The 20,028-nt window shown below is 44.9% G+C and overlaps 1 protein-coding gene across 8 annotated transcripts in view; it reads right to left on the bottom strand.

The window, feature by feature from the left end:
• The window catches only part of LOC147888738 (S-adenosyl-L-methionine-dependent methyltransferases superfamily protein), a 147,844-nt gene that overhangs the window by 32,131 nt on the left and 95,685 nt on the right, over positions 1–20,028 (bottom strand). For all 8 annotated transcript variants that reach the window (XM_087392499.1, XM_087392495.1, XM_087392501.1 and 5 more), the window contains 2 exons: positions 3,884–4,068; positions 1,308–1,445 (listed from right to left, as the gene is read on the bottom strand). In XM_087392499.1, coding sequence (XP_087248625.1) covers positions 1,308–1,445; positions 3,884–4,068 — 323 coding nt within the window. The remainder of the gene's footprint in view (positions 1–1,307; positions 1,446–3,883; positions 4,069–20,028) is intronic.

The raw sequence follows: 20,028 nt of genomic DNA, 5'->3' as shown, positions 1-20,028 counted from the left end.
CCATAAAGGACGCATTTGGAAAGTAATACGTCTATAGAATTAAGATCTGGTTCTAGAACTTTGAAATTGAGATTTGGCCTCAAGGCCCTTAAAGGTGTGGTGAGAGATAGTTTCCACACGTTTAGGTTTTCAATTGTTCATTTAACCGTTGCAAGAGTATGTGACGAAGTTATTCCTTGGACATGACTTCAAGAAACTACGCAATCACTTTAGCCTGATTTATGAGATGCCATATTTATCTTGAGATGATTTTGATAAATGCTCATTCGTTAGATTGCCTTTTTGAAAGTTTTAGTTAACTCCAAGCTGATCACTATCTTTCTTTTTAGAATCCAAAATAAAATGACCTACGTTGAATGAAAACATAAGTCCTCCCATGCTAGTCTCTTGCCTCAATTAATCTTTAAAATAAATGAACATCCGTACACAAATCCAAGAATGAAATCTGGATTAGAAATGTTGGGTCCAACCAAGGGCAAGCTAATACCTGATTTTGAGACTTTAAATGAGGGGCTCGAGACACATCTAACATGACTGCCTTGGTAGACATTCGAGACTTTTTGGACAGCTAGGACAATTGAGACTGGCATTAACTCTAACTGTATTAGATGTGAGGGAGACGTGATTTCCCAAAGAGAGATCTCTCTTGGATGCTATTGCCACAGGCAAGATGCCTCATGAGTAGGACCTATCGATAACATCACTCAATGGTGAGGGACTGTGTTATGGGACAATGTTCTTACCGTAGATAGCCCATTGGCTACAAATGGTCTAGACCCCACACTAGAGGAAATGGAGCCAATCTCAAAGATGAGTCTGCTAGCTCCATTTTAAGTTGGATAGGCTGTATAGCAAGTATTCTAATTGGAGAAACTATCTAATTGGAGAAACTATCTCACTTAAAAGCTCCAATCTAATTGCCTGCACATGTCAGGGTAATCCTTTTGCTTGGCTGGTGTTTCACCATGCTCCTAGTATTCTCTGTTCATAATGTAATTACTTTTCCTTTGCAAGGAGGCTGAAAGAGCTACCATATCAACCAATGCTACCGGAGTCGCGAAGTAAGACATTATTAGCAGGTAAGTCTTAAACCATCTAGAGCAACTAGCTTTAATCCGAGCGTTCACATGAGTATCTATACTTCAAAGGTCATATCATGCTTATAAAAAAGCATAGAGACTCACAAATTCAAATCCTTCCTGGAACGAAAACAAAAAAATAAAGACAGTAACAACTCTATGGGGAAAATATGTATGAGCATTTCCAAGCGATCAAAATATTAGCGATTGCAAGCAAGAATTCAATACCTGAAGAACATCTAGAAAAGAACCACTTTGGGTCATTGCACCTGAACAAGAACATGTCATCAACAAGCCCCCAGGTTTAAGCAACCGCATAGCCAAGGTATTAAGGTTCCGATACATGCCAGTTGCACGTTGCAAGGCCTGCATAAAATTGTATCCCTTTGATTGTCACAACTTTCTTTGAAATTGGTTAGTATAAGACCAAAGCAGCATTTGAATCTAGACGCATTACCTTAACTTTAGAACATACTCAAATTTTGATGTGCATTAGACAAACCAAATCTCACGAACATGTTTGATACAAGACCAACCAAGTTAAGCATTTGCAACTCTGTAAAGAAAATTATAATGGCTTTGGTACAAATTTGGTACACTGGTAAACCTGAACCATGACAGCTAATGTGTATGGGTGCTCTCATGTATTTGTTGGAAATCAATGCTCCACCCCCAGGTTCTAGTTCAAATCATACTCGCTTGGTGCACCCCCATATAAGGAGATATCCAATGAGCATGCAAGGACATGATTGAGAGATCCAAGATTATCCATCCAACACCCATGGGCAGGCCAGGTAGAATATGGGCTATATCTAATTCATGATCAAGTGCCCTTATGCAAGTGACATTGGCAGACAACCATCTATCAGCACTTTTCAGTGAAAATCCATGTGGTAGCTATCCAGGCTTGTCAATAGATTCCCTTGCCAGGGTGAGCTTCTGTGGAGGGATCAGCTGAGCATGTTAAGAAATGCGAGTCAGATTTGGTTGAAGACAAAGCTGATCTGATTGAGAAGAAGTTGGGTTTGAAAATTTTGTAGAAGAACTAGATAATCCCTGTGTTCTACCTGCAGACAACGTAGTACAGTAGCACATTCCTGTGTTCTTCTTCCCCTGATTGAGAGTTTTTTGCTTGCTCTAATGCTAACAGCAGACATGAACATACTCATGTATTGCCTGTCCATTTTGAAAACATCGATGATTCCTGTGTAACAAATTGAATGAGAAGAATAATTTCTGACTACTGAAGGACAATCGATAAAATAACCACAATGTTGATGAATAGGTGTTTGAACAGTAAGCTATTTAATGACCTCAGAAATGAGGTGGTTGTACCAACACACGAGATGCCAAGCTAATATCTCCCTCCTATCTAAACATGGAATCATACAAAAGCAAAAGTTGAGTTTTCATTTTGAAGTGGGGTGTCCTTTCTTCAAGGCTATGAAAGTCACATCTCAAGTCCTCTTCTGCACACTTTAGTTATATCTTTCCAAGCTGCCTGTAGTTGTAGTCCTGCTTGTTTGCTTTGTGCTGTATCCTTTTCGTGAAAACCTCTCTCTCTACTAAAACAAAAGCATTCAAGCAAATTGTTGGAACTCACTGCAGATATGAAAGCTTCAATTACAGGCGTGACCAAATGCCAGGTGCATAGTGCCTCTATTGTGCGGTATTACAAGTATGCATTCTAAGTACACTGTAGGCGTGACGCATGAACCACTGACAGGAAATCTCAACCCCCTGCTGCTAGCCACCCCATGTGGAGGTCCTCTTTCTCAAAAGGTGAATGGGGATAGAGGCCTCCTTAGGTTCTTAGGCATCAAGCCTTCCACCCACATGACCCACACCATATGTGTGATTTATTCCATGGGACAGTCCCATATGTGCCATCCACGAGCTGAGCTCGCTCTTCCATACCCTCCCTCGAGCTCAGTATAGTCGTTCAGCAGTCATCATCAGCAGCAGCCATATTCATCTTCCGAAGGACCAGCCATCATGCAAAGAATCCAAAAGAGCCGGTAGGCTCGATACCATATAAAGTGTTTTGAGCACACTGTAGGCATGGGATGTCCCACCATGTGTCGTGATCTGCAGTCATCATGCCCATGTGCCAGGGGACTCCAACCCCGGCCACCTAGCCATCTGTGTGGAGGAGATCTTCCGCCCAAAACGCATGCAGAAAGAGCTCCTTAGAATTCTCAAGCATTGTGTGCCTTGAACCTTCTCATCCCGCACTTTATAGAGGATGTATCCACTGCGCCTGCCTATGAGCTCTTTGAGCTGAGCCTGCTCTCCAAAACAGGAACGGCCTTGCGACTAGTCCACAGTTGTGCTTTTTGTTCTCTACATACACTTGATTTCGCATAAAGATCATTTCCTTACATAGCAATATTGATATGCATTTTATGTAAATCAGAGAACATGTTCAAAGCAGCTTTGCATGAATTGCAGATTACAAACTCATTCGAGTCACCTGCAAGGTTACAAACTATCAACTCCACCATGCATAGCTAGTACTAGCTAATATGGCATCCACACCAAGTTTAGAAGTACCCAGCTGTGTATGTAGGTCATACAAACATATGATCTCCCAATATAGATTTGTTTGCATACTCACATGCATGCATATAATTATGCAAAGTCTCTATGTAGAATTGTTGTTCAGGATTTTAGATGAAGGGTGAACTCACAGATGCTGAGCCCAGTATGTGAGCTTCTGTTGATATCCACTTTAAAATGTACATATACTTGAGAGCACTCAGAAAATACATGACACTTATAGTGATGGAGGACTACTAACCAACCTTTCGATTTGGAGCCAATTTGGGTGGATCAAGGACCACTAGATCCCATGATAGTCCTTCTGAGATTGCTCCTTTCATAAACTCAGTGATATCTGCTTTCACAAAACTGATGCAGTCTGGATCAAGCTTGTTCAGCTTCCTGTTTGCATTAGCGAGTTCTAGTGCTGGAAATGAAGAGTCCACACCTGCAACCAAATAGACATAGCCAAATAAAAATCACACAGAACTAACATATCCCGTGCATGGCCAATAAATCAATGAAATCAGTTCTGCATTACAGAGGACCATATGCATACATGTGAATAACACCACAGGTGTAGCTTCAGTAAAGAATACAGTCAGTTGATGCACACTGCACAGTTGAATTTATCCATGTTCATGCACAAGCACATGGTTATACAAACTTGTAAATACCCAGTCAGAAGTCACCAATTCATTATATCAGTGATTTCTCTGGAACATGCAATCAGAAAACTCACATCTACAAAAGTAGTGCAATGGACAAACCGATAGTAGAAACCATCTTAAAAATGGGTATCAAGTTTCAGGATAAATTCCTGATGAGCAATTTACTTTCTAAACAGTACTCCTCATGAGAATGGACAAATTCAGCTTTTGTAAGCTTGGGTAGATTCATCCTCTACACAATGTATGAAGTGTAGATTCATCACTCTGGATGTCTAGTGTTTCAAAATGCAGTTAGAAAATTACAAATGAAGTCACACTAGAATTCAATCAGAACTGTCAGGATTGCTGGTTTTGTGGACCATGGAGCGGGCTTGCAGTGGTTATTGGACCCAGACCCTCTGCTCTTGGCCCTAGGATCCTGGAGGTTGTGGTTATATGGAGGTGCACCTATCAGGTGCTTGCACTGGGACCCAGGAGAGTGGGAGTGGATAGATCATGGGCACCGAGAGAGGGGGATTCCCTTCTTTCGTTTCACCGTGATAGGACAAAACCTGTATCAAGTTTTTTAGCACTGTATATAGCTGTGGGTAGGCACATAGTTGTACACATCTAGGGTAGATGTGGGCTTTTGGCATTTGTGGATTTTTCTTTCACAAGCATGATGGACTGATGTATAGTTTTTTTAGATAATAAAGTATGTTTTGCAGGGACTTCATGGGAAATGATGAAATGCAATGTGGTTGTACCAGATTTCCAGAGCAAGGGTGTCTAGTGTGTGGTCAAGTGAAATATTTTTGGGGTCATGTAAAGTCAAGTCATGAAGGGTTTTTTTATATTTTCCTGAGTCAACATGGTCTTGCATGTTACAGGAATTCGATATGTTTTGGTGCCCATGTCAAGGGGCTTTTCATGTGGGTTTATGGGGGTGCATGCAAGCCTTAATGTGCATGCTAATGTGTGTGGGAATTGTGTGACTAAAAGTCCAAAATGTGCATTTAATGTGCCTTGGGGGGATATTTGCATTTTTTTAATGGGAGAGTGGTAAAAAAAAGGAAAAGATGACGTGGCTGTAATTAAAAAAGCATGCATGAGTTGTGGCTACGTGAGAATGAAGGAGGTGCTTCTGGATGGCACAGTGGCGGATGGGCGTCGAAGGACGGGACTGTTGCTGAAAGAGGAGGATCTCAGACACAGAAAGGAGCTCTGGAAGAGAGCGCAGGTCGCTGCTGAGTGGCTAGAAGGAGCTCAAAAGCGCGGGGGCCAGGATTGCGCAGAGAAGGAAAGAGACCGGGGATCTTTTGATGAGTGCTCCATGAGCAAGAGAGAGGTAAGTACTGAGATGTCTTCCGTGTGGGCTTGTAGGTGGCTGGTTATGACCTATTGCCGGCATAGCCGTGGTATCAGTTCTGCTGACTGGAGGACTGTTGACGACATGAAGCTATGAGTGTGGAGTACTCTACGAGCAAGAGAAAGATACAGACGCCGCGGATGTAGTTGTGTAAGAGCAGAGACGACTGATGCAACCTGCTAGCCAGTCCCTTTCACTGTTTGGTTGTTGATTGCAGCTTTGGGGAGAGTTATGGAATGCTGGAGCTCGGTGTTTGAGAAGGAGATGCTATGGAGCAGTTATGATCATGTCCAGAGTTACGAGCTGTTGCTCTTGATGGAGGCTTACGAGTCTTGGCTGTGGGATCTTGATTGTGGGTTGATGTCTTGAAAAGTCCCAAAGATAACCTTCATGTGGGCTGTGGGTTCGTAGTATTCTGAGGCTGACCGTTCTCTGAGTTGTTGAGGAAAGTTCAGTTCTAAAGTCTAGTTGTCTCGGGTTGTGTTCAGTCAGTTTTTTATGGGGGTCTGTCTCGGTGCCTATTACAAAGACACATACTCTAGAGTTTGGTTCATAAGCTCATCATGTACGAGCCCACATTGCAGCTGATCCCTATGAAGTCTCAGCTATCTGACGTGGTGAAGTACATAATTCCTGGTTGTCTTTCCATTTTTCCCTTATCATCTTTTTTGGCGATCCTGTCGGGGATAGGAGGAGTTTTGAATTGAGATTGGGTACTCAAGACAAAACGGCCCGGAAGAATTGGTTGGGGAATGTTGCTTGAAGTTCTGTGTGGTTAGGGATTGAAACTATGAAGAAAAAGCCTCGCATGAGAGTGATTCATTGTGAGTAATGTGGGGAGTGTGGACACAAGAGAGATAGATGCCTTGATGTCGAACTTCGGGTGATACGTCTTTGTGCTAAGGTTCAAAAGGCTTTGAAAGTGATTGCTCTTAGGAAGAAGAATGCCAGTCAGATGCAGCGTAAGCTTTCTTCAGTAGAGTGATTATTTTTTCTTTCTTCCCAGAAGAGGTTGGGTGGTATTTCTGGTTGGAAGTGTGTTTGAGATAAGTTAGTTAATAGAAGAGATGGCTCATGAATTTCCTCGATTTCACGGATTGCCCAATGAAGACCCAGAGAGATTTTTAGAGTGCTTGGAGTTCACAGCTCTTATTAAAGACAGGAATGCTCCAGAAGTCCTTCACATTCTATCCTTTTGTCTGTTGGGAGAAGCGAGAACTTGGCTGCAGACTTTCTCTGCAAGGATGTGTGATGATCAATGTGCTCACAGAAACCCGACTTATCCAGAGGTAAGGACAGCTTTCCTGGACAGGTTTATGTGTGTTAGAGATCCTAATGGCATTTGGAGAGAGCTATGTTTATTGCAGCAACAGCCGACTCAGTTAGTGGATGAGTATGTCGGTAAGTTCACAGTGTTGTGGAATAAATGGCAGGTGGCCTTATTACCTGAAGTTCCTCCCAGAGTCATAAAAAAGGATAGGTTTGTTGCTGGTCTGAAGCCGGAGATTAGGATAAAGATTGAATGTAAAGAGCTGGTCACTTATGAGGATGCTCTCAGGGTAGCAAAAGAGAAAAACAGGAAGCAGATAAGACGGTCACAAATGATGCAAAAGATGCCAATGGTTCAGCATGTGCCTGAAATTCTCTCTCATGTGAAGCCAGAAATACAAAAGCCTGAAGTCAAGAAGGAGGAGAATATAAAAGAAGAAATTCATGAAATGTCGGAGCTTATGAAGAGTTTGCATTTGAATTTGATGAACGGTAGGGGAAGAGGTAGATCATCTGCTGGTTATGGCAGAGGCAGCATGCCTTCTTCAAATAATTCAGGCCCATGGCAGGCAGGATGAGGTCAAGGGTCATTTGCACCTTGTGTCCAGTGCTTTAATTGTGGAGAGTGGGGACATTACAGCACACACTGTGATAAGCCTCCTCGTGTTGGAGGTGATGTTTATCCATTTAGGACTCAAGATATCCCGCTACTCTAGTTATTGCATCAGAATGGCAAACCACTCCAAGGTGAAGACTTTAGGGATAGTACCTGGCCTGGAGGTTAGACATTCAGTGTTTCATGTCGAGTGGATTGTCATGTGATGCTTGTGGGGTTAGGAGCCTATCCTTTGATTTTTGGAAGGCCGTGGTTGAGGAAGGTAGGTGCAATTCAGAATTGGCACAAATGAATCTTTTCTATACATACGAATGGGAAGAAATTGAATTTCGATATGGTAAGCAGGACTGAAGTTTCAGATTCAGCAGGTGAAGAGGAAGAGAGAAGCGAAACCAGCAGTGAGGATGAGAGTTCCGTGACTTCAGATTTTGGCTAGCATTTCCTCTTGGCACATTTGGAGAGCCAGACGCACAGAGGCCTTGGATGGCACCCAGATACACCCATCACAGGTGTTCATGGGTATTTGGAGTGACACGGTTCACACTTTGATAGCCATATGGGCTAACATGCAGGGCCCTTCACGGGCAGCCTCTTCTAGGACTGTATTTCTTCGAGTTTGGAGGGGTTCTCCCTTTTTCTCTGAGGGTGCTACCGGATTGAGATGGCACACATAGAGAGTGACACCTGTTGGCCCCAACACTTAGTGCCCCTTGCGGTATTTATTTAAACTGGTTAGCTCAAAGATACAAAGGGACTCCCTTCATGAGCTCACCCGCAGGTGCAACCCAATACAACGCCAACCCGTGGCTGTGCTGGTGACCAACTCCCAGTGCTATTACCTTTGTTCCTTTCAGTAGACATGCATAATCACAAGTAGACCAGTCTGACAGCATACCAAGCAATGCATTACCCATTTCCAAGCCATTACCAAGCCCAAGGCCAACCACTGCACCCCCAGGAAGAAAGTATCACAACCAGTGCCCCAATCCTCTCCCAGGCCAACGGCAGGGCATCCAACCTAGCAGGAACTTAGTAAAGATAGCTGTAGCAAAGAGTAGAAAGGGAAGATGAGAGTTCAGCCAACTAAAAAAGCCTGTTTCAGCCCGAAACAGCTTCAGAAGTAGGATGAGAAGCAGACAGCAAACTCTTGTAGGAGAGAGCTGTCTAGGAGTGTCTTCCAACACCAGAAAAGATCAGAGAAAAGTGCATCCAGCAAGCTGTAGCAGATCAGCCAAGAATTCATCCACCAGAACAATGTTTTCAGCCCACAAACGGCTCCATTTTCAATGCACCTTGCACCAGGTAGGAGCAAGAAGAGAGGCCCCATGAATATGGCTTCAGATTCAGAAAAAGAGAACTTTTGTCGCGAAGAAAGTCGAAAACAGCTTCAAAAGTGGCCTAGAATGAAGGCCCGGAAGCATGCCAGCAAGAGAGGGCACCAAGGGGAGGAAAACTGTCACGAAGAAAGCTTGAAAATCGACTTCAGCAAGTAGAGGGAGAGCTGCAGAAATCCACCATGAAGAGAATGAGGCTGCTCTGGTAGGGGTGAAGTCTCAAAATAGAAAGGAGAGCCAAGGAAGGGATCCAGGGGCTTCCAAAGGTGACACAAGGCAAGCACATAGGCCACCAGCAAACACCTAAGCAAAATGAGGTGTGGGATTTTTAATGCCCCTAAGGGGTCAGATGGCACACCATGACCCTAATGCAAGGAACCAATGACCCTATTTTGAAGGATCTCTAGGGGGTCGATTTTTAAAGGATGACCCCACTAAACCAAACCAATGACCTTAGAAAATGAAACCACTCTAATAGCACTGAGAGTTGCACTTGTTTCACATAAAATCATAGGTACCTTTTGGGCATTAACTAAGGCCCCTAGCCTGGTACCCTAAGCAAAATTCAGTCACAGTTAATTTACACACTTCACCATCACCACCACGTCCCTGTGACACTGTAACCGGCCTTAGAATACTAAGGGCAGTGTATCTGTCTCTACTATCTCACAATGATGGAAATACAGCCAACTTAATTCATTGCCTTTGTTCACAAACCAAACTCAAAGCATAGAACTTCATTGCACAGCATCATGGAACCACTCAAGACAAAGGAGGCTAGAATGCCCCTACTCAGAAACATAGAGAGTGACACCTGTTGGCCCCAACACTTGGCGCCCCTTGCGGTATTTATTTAAACTGGTTAGCTCAAAGATACAAAAGGACTCCCTTGATGAGCTCACCCGCAAGTGCAACCCAATACAACGCCAACCCGTGGCTACACTAGTGACCAACTCCCAGTGCTATTACCTTGGTTCCTTTCAGTAGACATGCGTAATCACAAGTAGACCACTCTGACAGCATACCAAGCAATGCATTACTGCACCCCCACGAAGAGAGTATCACAACCAGTCCCCCAATCCTCTCCCGGGCCAACGGCAGGGCATCCAATCTAGCAGGAACTCAGTAAAGATAGCTAGAGCAAAGAGTAGAAAGGGAAGATGAGAGTTCAATCAACAGAAAAAGCCTGTTTCAACCCGAAACAGCTCCAAAAGTAGGATGAGAAGCGGACAGCAAACTCTGGTAGGAGAGAGCTGTCTAGGAGTGTCTTCCAACACTAGAAAAGATTAGAGAAAAGTGCATCAGATCAGCCAAGAATTCGTCCACCAGAACAGTGTTTTCAGCCCACAAACAGCTCCGTTTTCAGTGCACCTTGTAGCAGGCAGGAGCAGGAAGAGAGGTGCCCATCAATATGGCTTCAGATTCAGAAAAGAGAACTTTTGTCGCGAAGAAAGTCGAAAACAGCTTCAAAAGTGGCCTAGAATGACGGCGTCTAGGTCCCCGAAGCATGCCAACAAGAGAGGCCACCAAGGGGAGGAGAACTGTCGCGGAGAAAGCTCAAAAATCGACTTCAGCAAGTAGAGGGAGAGCTGCAGAAATCCGCCATGTTCTGCCGCCATGAAGAGAATGAGGCTGCTCTGGTAGGGGTGAAGTCTCAAAACAGAAAGGAGAGCCAAGGAAGGGATCCAGGGGCTTCCAGAGGTGACACAAGGCAAGCACATAGGCCACCAGCGATACCTAAGCAAAATGAGGAGTGGGATTTTTAATGCCCCTAGGAGGTCAGATGGCACACCATGACCCTAATGCAAGGAACCAATGACCCTATTTTGAAGGATCTCTAGGGGGTCAATTTTGAAAGGACGACCCCACTGAACCAAACCAATGACCTTAGAAAATGAAACCACTCTAATAGCACTGAGAGTTGCACTTGTTGCACATAACACCATAGGTACCTTTTGGGCATTAACTAAGGCTCCTAGCCTCGTACCCTAGACCAAATTCAGTGACAGTCAATTTAGACACTTCACCATCACCACCGTGTCTGTAGGATCGTTAGATGATAGAGAGAGAGCAAGGTGCAAAGAGTCGATAGAGTCTGCCGTCACGTCGACTAGAGTTGTAAAGAAAAGAAAGAGTACAAAGTACTTGTACCTAGACCTAGGACTAAGTGTCCTAGGTGTCACATAGGACTACGTGTCCTATCTGGCCTAAAAGGCACTAAAACTATAAGTGCCTATATTTATGCCTACAAGGCACATGCCATGGCCTATAGGGCATCACTAGAACCACCATAAGATGGCCTACAAACCCCCCTCCATGGGATGGGCTAAGGTATTCTGGAAACGTCTCAGAATACCTGGTATTTTCTGGTCATGGTGGCACATGTTCATCCAAAAGGATATAGCCACCTATGAATGTACAAGGGATGTCATATCATGTAACAAAGGGAACCAAGTGTAAAGCCTGTCGGAAGACTTCGAACTTGGGACGAGAAAGTGCCTTTGTAAACATATTTGCTATGTTGTCCTCTGTGGGAAGATAGGACAACTCTATGTCTCCTGCTGACAACCGCTCCCGAACATAATGATAGTGAACTTCAATATGCTTGGTACGCGCATGAAACACTGGGTTACGTGCAATGGCCAAAGCACTCTAGCTGTCAGTGTAGACAATAGTGGAGGATGTCTGGCGAATACCAAGATCTGTAAGTAACTGTCGAAGCCAAACACACTCTACTGTAGCAGTGAAAGCTGCCCTGTACGCAACCTCACAGCTAGATGTGGCAACTATTGGTTGATTCTTGCTAAGCCAAGAGATACATGAATTGCCAAGCAAAAAACAATTGCCGGTATGTGACACTCTGGTGTCGGAACATCCTGCCCAATCACTATTCGTGTAACCATGCATGTTAAGTGAACCCTGATCACCATAAAAGAAGGCTAAATCCTGAGTGCCTCTGAGATATCTGAAGACTCTCTTCACTGCCTGCCAATGCTGTGAACTGGGCATGTGCATGAATCTGCTGAGCTAAGATACTGCATACTGTAAGTCAGGCCTGGTGTGACATAAATAAATAAGGCATCCAACAGCCTGCTGATGAAGAGTGATATCACATGGTGAGCTCCCATCATGAGCTGAGAATTTGAAGCCAGGGTCCACTGGAGTAGAGATTGGCTTGCAATCCTCAAACTGAAAACGATCAAGGAGCTATCTAATATACTTGGCCTTAGACATCATGATACCCCCCTCAACATGAGCAAACTAAATGCCCAAATAATAATGGAGCTGTCCCATGTCTGACATGTCAAACATCTGCTGCAAATCAGCCTTGAAAGCTGCAATTTGCTGAGTATCTGGGCCCGTGATGAGCATATCATCCACATATAAAATCAGCACTAAAAAATCAAATCCACTCCCACGGACATAAAGAGTGGGTTCTGTGGGACTATTCTGAAAACCAAGGGATAGTAAGTGTGCATGAATTTTGGCATACCATGCCCTGGGTGCCTACTTCAAACCATAAAGTGCTTTTCTAGATGTCAAGTTGGTGCACTAGCCAATGATGATGGGCTGCAATGGCAATGACACATCTAATGGTAGTAATCCTGGATGTGGGAGCAAATGTCTCCTCAAAAACAATGCCTTGTTGTTAGGCATACCCTTTTGCAACAAGACGGGCTTTGTATTGATCTATGCTGCCATCAGATTTCCTTTTTAATTTGTAGACCCACCGGGTACCAATGGCATGCTTGCCGGGAGGGAGATCTACTAATTCCCATGTGTCATTTTTAGCAATGGAATGTAACTCAGCTCTCATTGCATCCATCCACTCTTTGCCATCAAAAGCATCTTTATGGCACAGAGGCTCTTCATTGCAAGCTGTAGCAAGGAGTGCAAACTCAAGAAAGTGACCATGCTGTCGATTCCCTGATCTTGTCCGGGCAGCAAAAGGCTGATCTTGTTTGCTGTCCCTTAATGTATCCAGAAGCCATACGGGAACTTGCCTTTGCTGTCTATTGACAGCTCTTTCTTCAATGACTGCATCATGAATAGTGGGATCATTTTGTGCTGGAAGAGAAGACAAGGATATAGCCACCTGTGAATGTACAAGGATATAGCCACTTATGAATGTACAAGGGATGTCATATCATGTATAAAAGGGAACCAAGTGTAAAGCCTATCGGAAGACTTCGAACTTGGGACGAGAAAGTGCCTTTGTAAACATATTTGCTATGTTGTCCTCTGTGGGAAGATAGGACAACTCTATGTCTCTTGTTGACAACCACTCCCGAACATAATGATAGTGAACTTCAATATGCTTGGTACGCGCATGAAACACTGGGTTACGTGCAATGGCCAAAGCACTCTAGCTGTCAGTGTAGACAATAGTGGAGGATGTCTGGCGAATACCAAGATCTGTAAGTAACTGTCGAAGCCAAACACACTCTACTGTAGCAATGAAACTTGTCCTGTACGCAACCTCACAGCTAGATGTGGCAACTATTGGTTGCTTCTTGCGAAGCCAAGAGATACATGAATTGCCAAGCAAAAAACAATTGCCGGTATGTGACACTCTGGTGTCGGAACATCCTGCCCAATCACTATTCGTGTAACCATGCATGTTAAGTGAACACTGATCACCATAAAAGAAGGCTAAATCCTGAGTGCCTCTGAGATATCTGAAGACTCTCTTCACTGCCTGCCAATGCTGTGAACTGGGCATGTGCATGAATCTACTGAGCTGAGATACTGCATACTGTCTGGTGTGACATAAATAAGTAAGGCATCCAACAGCCTGCTGATAAAGAGTGATATCACATGGTGGGCTCCCATCCTTCGCTGAAAATTTGAAGCCAGTGTCCACTGAGTAGAGATTGGCTTGCAATCCTCGAACTAAAAACGATCAAGGAGCTGTCCAATATACTTGGACTGTGACATCATGATAACCCCCTCAACATGAGCAAACTGAATGCCCAAATAATAGTGGAGCTGTCCCATATCTGACATTTCAAAAACCTGCTGCAAATCAGCCTTAAAAGCTGCAATATGCTGAGTATCTAGGCCCGTGATGAGCATATCATCCACATATAAAATCAGCACTAAAAAATCAGATCCACTCCCACGGACATAAAGAGTGGGTTCTGTGGGACTATTCTGAAAACCAAGGGATAGTAAGTGTGCATGAATTTTGGCATACCATGCCCTGGCTGCCTGCTTCAAACCATAAAGGGCTTTTCTAAGCTGGCACACCTTGTTTTCAGAATTAACAACATCAAAGCCAGGAGGTTGTGTGACATAGACTTCTTCCTACAGATCCCCCTGAAGAAAAGCAGTTTTGATGTCAAGCTGGTGCACTTGCCAATGATGATGGGCTGCAATGGCAATGACACATCTAATAGTAGTACTCCTTGATGTGGGAGCAAAGGTCTCCTCAAAGTCAATGCCTTGTTGTTGGGCATACCCTTTTGCAACAAGACGGGCTTTGTGGCGATCTATACTGCCATCAGATTTTCTTTTTAATTTATAGACCCATCGGGTACCAATGGCATGCTTGCCGGAAGGGAGATCTACTAATTCCCATGTGTCATTTTTGGCAATGGATTGTAACTCAGCTCTCATTGCATCCATCCACTTTTTGCTGTCAAAAGCATCTTTATGGCACAAAGGCTCTTCATTGCAAGCTGTAGCAAGGAGTGCAAACTTAAGAAAGTGACCATGCATCTGTCTATTCCCTGATCTTGTCTGGGAAGCAAAAGGCTGATCTTGTTTGCTGTCCCTCAATGTATCAAGAAGCCATATGGGAACTTGCCTTTGCTGTCTATTGTCAGGTCTTTCTTCAATCACTGCATCATGAATAGTGGGATCATTTTGTGCTGGAAGAGAAACCTGCAAATCAGCATGGAGTACTGGCTGATCATTGCTTGTTAAAGGGCCTGTAGAAGGCTCATGTTGCTGGTCAAAGTCTTCCTCTGATGAAGGCAGAGGTAACCAAGAGTCAAAAGGCATCAAACATGTCCACATTTGGCTTAGCTTTGCAGTCCACAAGAGGAGAAGCTGAATGTTTAGCAAAGATTACATCTCTACTGACAATAATCTTCCCAGTATTTGGTTGGTATAACCGATACCCTCTGCTCTCCTGGCTATAACCAATAGATATGCATTTGATTGCCTTGTCATCAAGCTTATGTCTCAGCTGAGATGGCACATGAACATATGCAAGAAACCCAAAAACTCTCATGTGTGAAAGTGAAGGCTTCCTGCCTTTCCATGCTTCATAAGGTGTAACAGCCTTCAATGCCCTTGTAGGTGATCTATTGAGCACATAGTTGGCACACATCACTACATCAAGCCAAAATTTATTGGGCAAAGACTTCGCCTTAAGCATGCATTTGGCCATCTCCATTGTGGACCTGTTTTTCCTTTCAGAAACAGGATTCTGCTGAGGAGTGTAAGGAGTAGTGCATGACTGACCATATTTGTACCCCCCAATGGCATTTCTCCTCATTGGGCCACAAACATCACTGTGTACTAGCTGCAATTTCCTTTGCGAGAATTTGGGACAATTCTTGTGAAAAGGAGATCGATGCATCTTACCCAAAAGAAACCCTCACACACATGTTTGGAAACTGTGTGAGTTTGAGGTACATCATTTGCCATCTGCTGTGAATGTAGCTTTGCAAGAGCTCTATAATTGAGATGACCCATTCTCTCATGCCAAAGATGAGTTTCAGCAAGCTGTGAATCTGAGTTTTTAGCATCCAGGACTGTGGCAGATTGCTCAGGTCCACAGAGAACATCTTGCTTGCGTCTGCTTTTCAGCCTATCAGGGTTGTAGGTCCTTTGGTCCAGGGATCAGATTCAAAGTTGTTCCTAGACCCAGACCCCCGGCTACTCTCCACCGGGTCTTGGAGGCTCTGGCTCTATGGGGGAGTTCCCATCAGGTATTTGCAGTGGGACCCCAGAGAGTGGGAATGGATTGACGCAGGGCTCGAGAGAAGAGCATCCCCTTCTTTCATTACACCGTCAGTAATGCCAGGAGATATCAGCTCAGTAGTAGAGGTTGGAGACCTTTCAAAGTTCCTCATTGGGAGACATTTGATATCACTGCGGATCTGCAGAGGTTCTTCTGGAGGAGACTCTGGAAATCCCACAGGAATAGAAAGATCACTATCTTCTTTTGGCTTTCTATCCATGGTGGGATTGCAGTGAACCTTTGGAGGTCCAGGTTCGGAGCCGACCCTACTTGCCCTCGATGCCTCTCTGCTTCGGAGACTATTCAGCATTGCTTATAGGATTGCAGACAGGCGAGGATGATTTGGATGGGGGTAGCCAGGATTTTCAGTCACTTTGCCCACTCCCCATTTTTTATGACATGGGGCTCAGTGGCTTGGCTTTCTCTTACAGGACCTCAGGTTTTCTATGAGAGATTTGACTCCTCTCGGGCCATTTCGGTTCGACGTCATCGGATTGAGTCCTGTTCGTTGGATGTGGTACCACACCTTCCTTTTACAACTGTACATGCCTCTGTGGATACTTCTTGGGAGATTCTAGCGAGCATAGCATCCTGGCATATCTGGAGAGCCAGATGCACAAAGGCTTTGGAGGGTACTCAGGTTCATCCCTCGCACACATTGGCTAGTATTTGGACAGACACCGTACATACTTTGATGGCCGTATGGACGGGTATGCAAGGAGACTCCCGTGCAACCTCAGCTAGGAGGGCTTCTTTCTTCATGGGATGGAAGGATTCTCCTTTCTTTTCTGAGACTACTACAAGGTTGAGGTGGCACTTTCAGCCTCAGCCTTGGTTGTTTTCCACCTCACTCTGAGGGGTTTTTTATTTATCCTCATGATTTCATGATGTATTCCGCTTTGAGCTTGCTCTCGCGGGTTTTTTCTCTTACTTAATAGAAGTCTCTTTCTTGCAAAAAAAAAAAAGAAATAGCAAATGCTTCAATAGAAAGTGCAGCTGAGTGATGATCAAGGTGATAAAGCCCCTTTTGCAAAGTGCCAGTGAGAACTATGGCATTGTCATCACAAAGATCATAAGCTAGGCATCTGTAGCCATCAAAAATCACTCTGAAACCTGAGGTGGCAATTGCTGAAATTGAAATCAAGTTGACTTCAATTCCAGGCACAAAAAGAACATTTGTCAGAGTGACACGATGGCTTGAAATGGATGTGAGCTGCACATCTCCAATTCCTTTTACAGCATAGGAAGCATTATTAGCACATGTGACAATCCCCCCTCAAGGTGCATCAGCTAAAGAATGAAATAACTGTCTGCAAGATGTGACGTGCTTGGAAGCACCACTATCAAAATACCAAGACTGAGCATCATTAGTAGTAAAGAGTGCATCAGCTTTGGAGGGATCAAATGAGCAATGGACAGCCCATGCCCAATCATCCTGGAGAGCATGTGCATGTGAAGTATCTGCTGGCTCATGGGATTCAATAGCATGTGAGGCATGAACTGTCAATCCTGCTTTCTTTTTCTTCGAAGCAATGCGCTTCCTGCATTTTGAAATGTCATGTCCAGGCTTACGAGACCCAAATGTGACTGTGGCAGGCAATGTTCACTGCAAAAACAGCAAATCTAGCAAAAGCCCCAAATTTAATGAGGGCAAATAGGCCAAAAAGAGGGCAAATGCAGAAAAGCCCAAAATTTTGCTGAAATTTTTTGCAAATGTGACCCAATGTATGCGAATCTGACTCAATGTCCTGCAGAAAAGACTCAATGTCTGAAAATTTGACTCAATGTCCTACAAAAGTCGTGCCTTGAATTTCTTGAGGATCAGAAAGAAAGAAAGAAATTTTATTAAAGTCTTCGGAAGACCGATGGGTCTATAAGACTGTGAGAAACCTGATACAATGAGCTGTGGTATTGGAGCTACTAAACGAGCATCCACACCAATGCAAAATGCAAAAAAATGCAAAATGACAGTACTAAGTCCTAAGTACATCGACTATCAATATCAATCTCAGCATCATCGTCGACAGCATCATAACCATCATCATCATTAGCAGCAGCACCAGGACATCAGGATAGATGAGGTTGTGGAAGTGGAGGCATGAGGTCAGCAATAGAGCGTTGTCACCCCGTCAAGGGTGCAATCCTGGTACGTCTCCTGATCGTAGCTCTGCGTCTAACCAGGGCCACTATGACCCTCGTCAGTCGGGCTCCGATCCTAAACAAGGAGGGGATGTCCCCAAGTATGATCTGTGAGTCAACCCTCTAACTGAGCTATCGGGTCACAGGCTCCGCGTCACGGTCATGTCGAGGTCTCACCTCGTGGGGGTCTATGTGATCTGGCCGAAAGAACTCCGTGATAGAGCTCTGAGAGGTATCGGTCGAGGAAGAAGTCTACTCCTGTCTCCGTGCTTGGAGTATCCTATCGCGGTGTCTGAGCACCTCATGAATGAAACCAGCCAAGCATCGCTAGTCTGGATAGGAGAGGAAACGGGCCAAAACCCCATGACTATCTCTGAAGAGGCAGTAGAAATGCCCTCGGCTCTCATGGTAAACAGGACACCTAAAGATGAAATGTTTCTCTATCTCAACCTCCTGCATGTCACAAAGTGTGCATATGCCCCTCTCCCTAAGTAACCGCTCTGCTCTGCTGCTCTCGATACGAAGTCTATGTGAAGAGATCCGGAACTGCCCAAGGGAGATCCTCAGCGAGGGGGGTAGGTGAACCTGCGTGTATCTTGGTGGATCAATGAAACCCTCCGCTGTGATATGTAAGAAGTAATCTCTGTAGAAGCCCAGCTTCACTAAAAGATCACTCGGGCCCAACCAAGTCCGGAATGTGTGTAGCTGTAGCAGATCCTCACGGGCAACTTGGTTGACCTCATGTGCTAGGAGGGGAGAGAAAGGAGCATCCATGCTATACTGGAAAGGAGGTAGTCTGTCCATGTGGAGCCCTGGTCCTGCAAACCATCACTCTGTGCGTGCATACCAGCACCTCTGGTCTCCCTCTGCTCCAAGTGCCATAGAAGAGGACAGTGCTAGCCATGATATCCTGCTACGCCCGGATGTGTAAACCCCATACTCCCTGACTCAGTACAGATACGTAATGACCTGAAATGCAGCATCTAGCTGTAATGGGGGTGACCCAAACTCCGCCCAGATGATCGGTGAGGGATAGATGGCTTACCACGGATCATCCGTGATAACATGAGGACCTGTAGCCGCTCCACCCTGGCCCACTCTGTATCAGATAAGTCTGGCCCCCAGCATTGACTGCCATACATCCCTGCTGGGTGGACCTAGGAGTCAAAAAGCAACCCTTTGGTCCGTGGATCCTGAAAGTGAGAGCGGAAGCACTGTCTCTCTAGTCTAGCCAATGAAGCATATCATCTGCTCAGGCGCGCCTACATCGCAGGTCTCATGGTGAAGATGGGTCCGGAAAAGATGACCCCCCGCCGATAGGTGTATTATGAAACTACCTCAACAAGGGACCCATCAAATGTGAAATGCTCATCACGCATGACGGCTCGAGATGTATTGAAGATCATAACCTTGGTTTTACCCGAGTTGACCTTCAAATCATGAGACTCACAAAACGACTATAGTGCATTAAGGTGTCTTTGGAGCCCCTCTGCTGAGAAAGCCAAGAGAGCCACGTCATCTGCGTAAAGTAATATCCGGATCAACGTGCCCGCGACAGAGCAACCTACCCCACCATGATGGTGGTGGATCAAGCTAAACTCCACGTGTGAGATGGTCTAGCGGAAGGTATCGAGCACACTGTCTCGAGCTCGTTGATGTAGAGGCCAAACAAGGTAGGTGATAATGGGCACCCTTGTTTGACACCGATAGTGCTCATGATCTCGTATGTCCATCCAGATCCTGTCCGGACTCTGCCTAAAACTCACACATAAAGTGCCATGACAGCCCAAATGATCTCCTGGTCGTAACCCAAATCCTGTAGGCGTCGTATTAGGCGAGCTCTCGGAACAGTGTCAAATGCCTTGCGAAAATTCGCAAAGCAACAGTAAACCCTTTGCTTCCATGCCCTCGCCTCCTCGATGATACATCTGAGCGCGAGAATGTGGTCCATGGTCCCATGATCCCACCTGAAACCGGCTTGTCCCGCTACTCTGAGTCCTCGGCACTTCGCAAATCTGCTGACCTCAAAATCGAGTACTGAGGCATAAATCTTGGACA

This window comes from Dipteris shenzhenensis, chromosome 21 (assembly GCF_047967505.1).
Source record: "Dipteris shenzhenensis isolate YYH24624 ecotype China chromosome 21, Dip_SZ_1.0, whole genome shotgun sequence".
Lineage (NCBI taxonomy): Eukaryota > Viridiplantae > Streptophyta > Polypodiopsida > Gleicheniales > Dipteridaceae > Dipteris > Dipteris shenzhenensis.
This window is presented reverse-complemented; position numbering and strand designations above follow the sequence as displayed.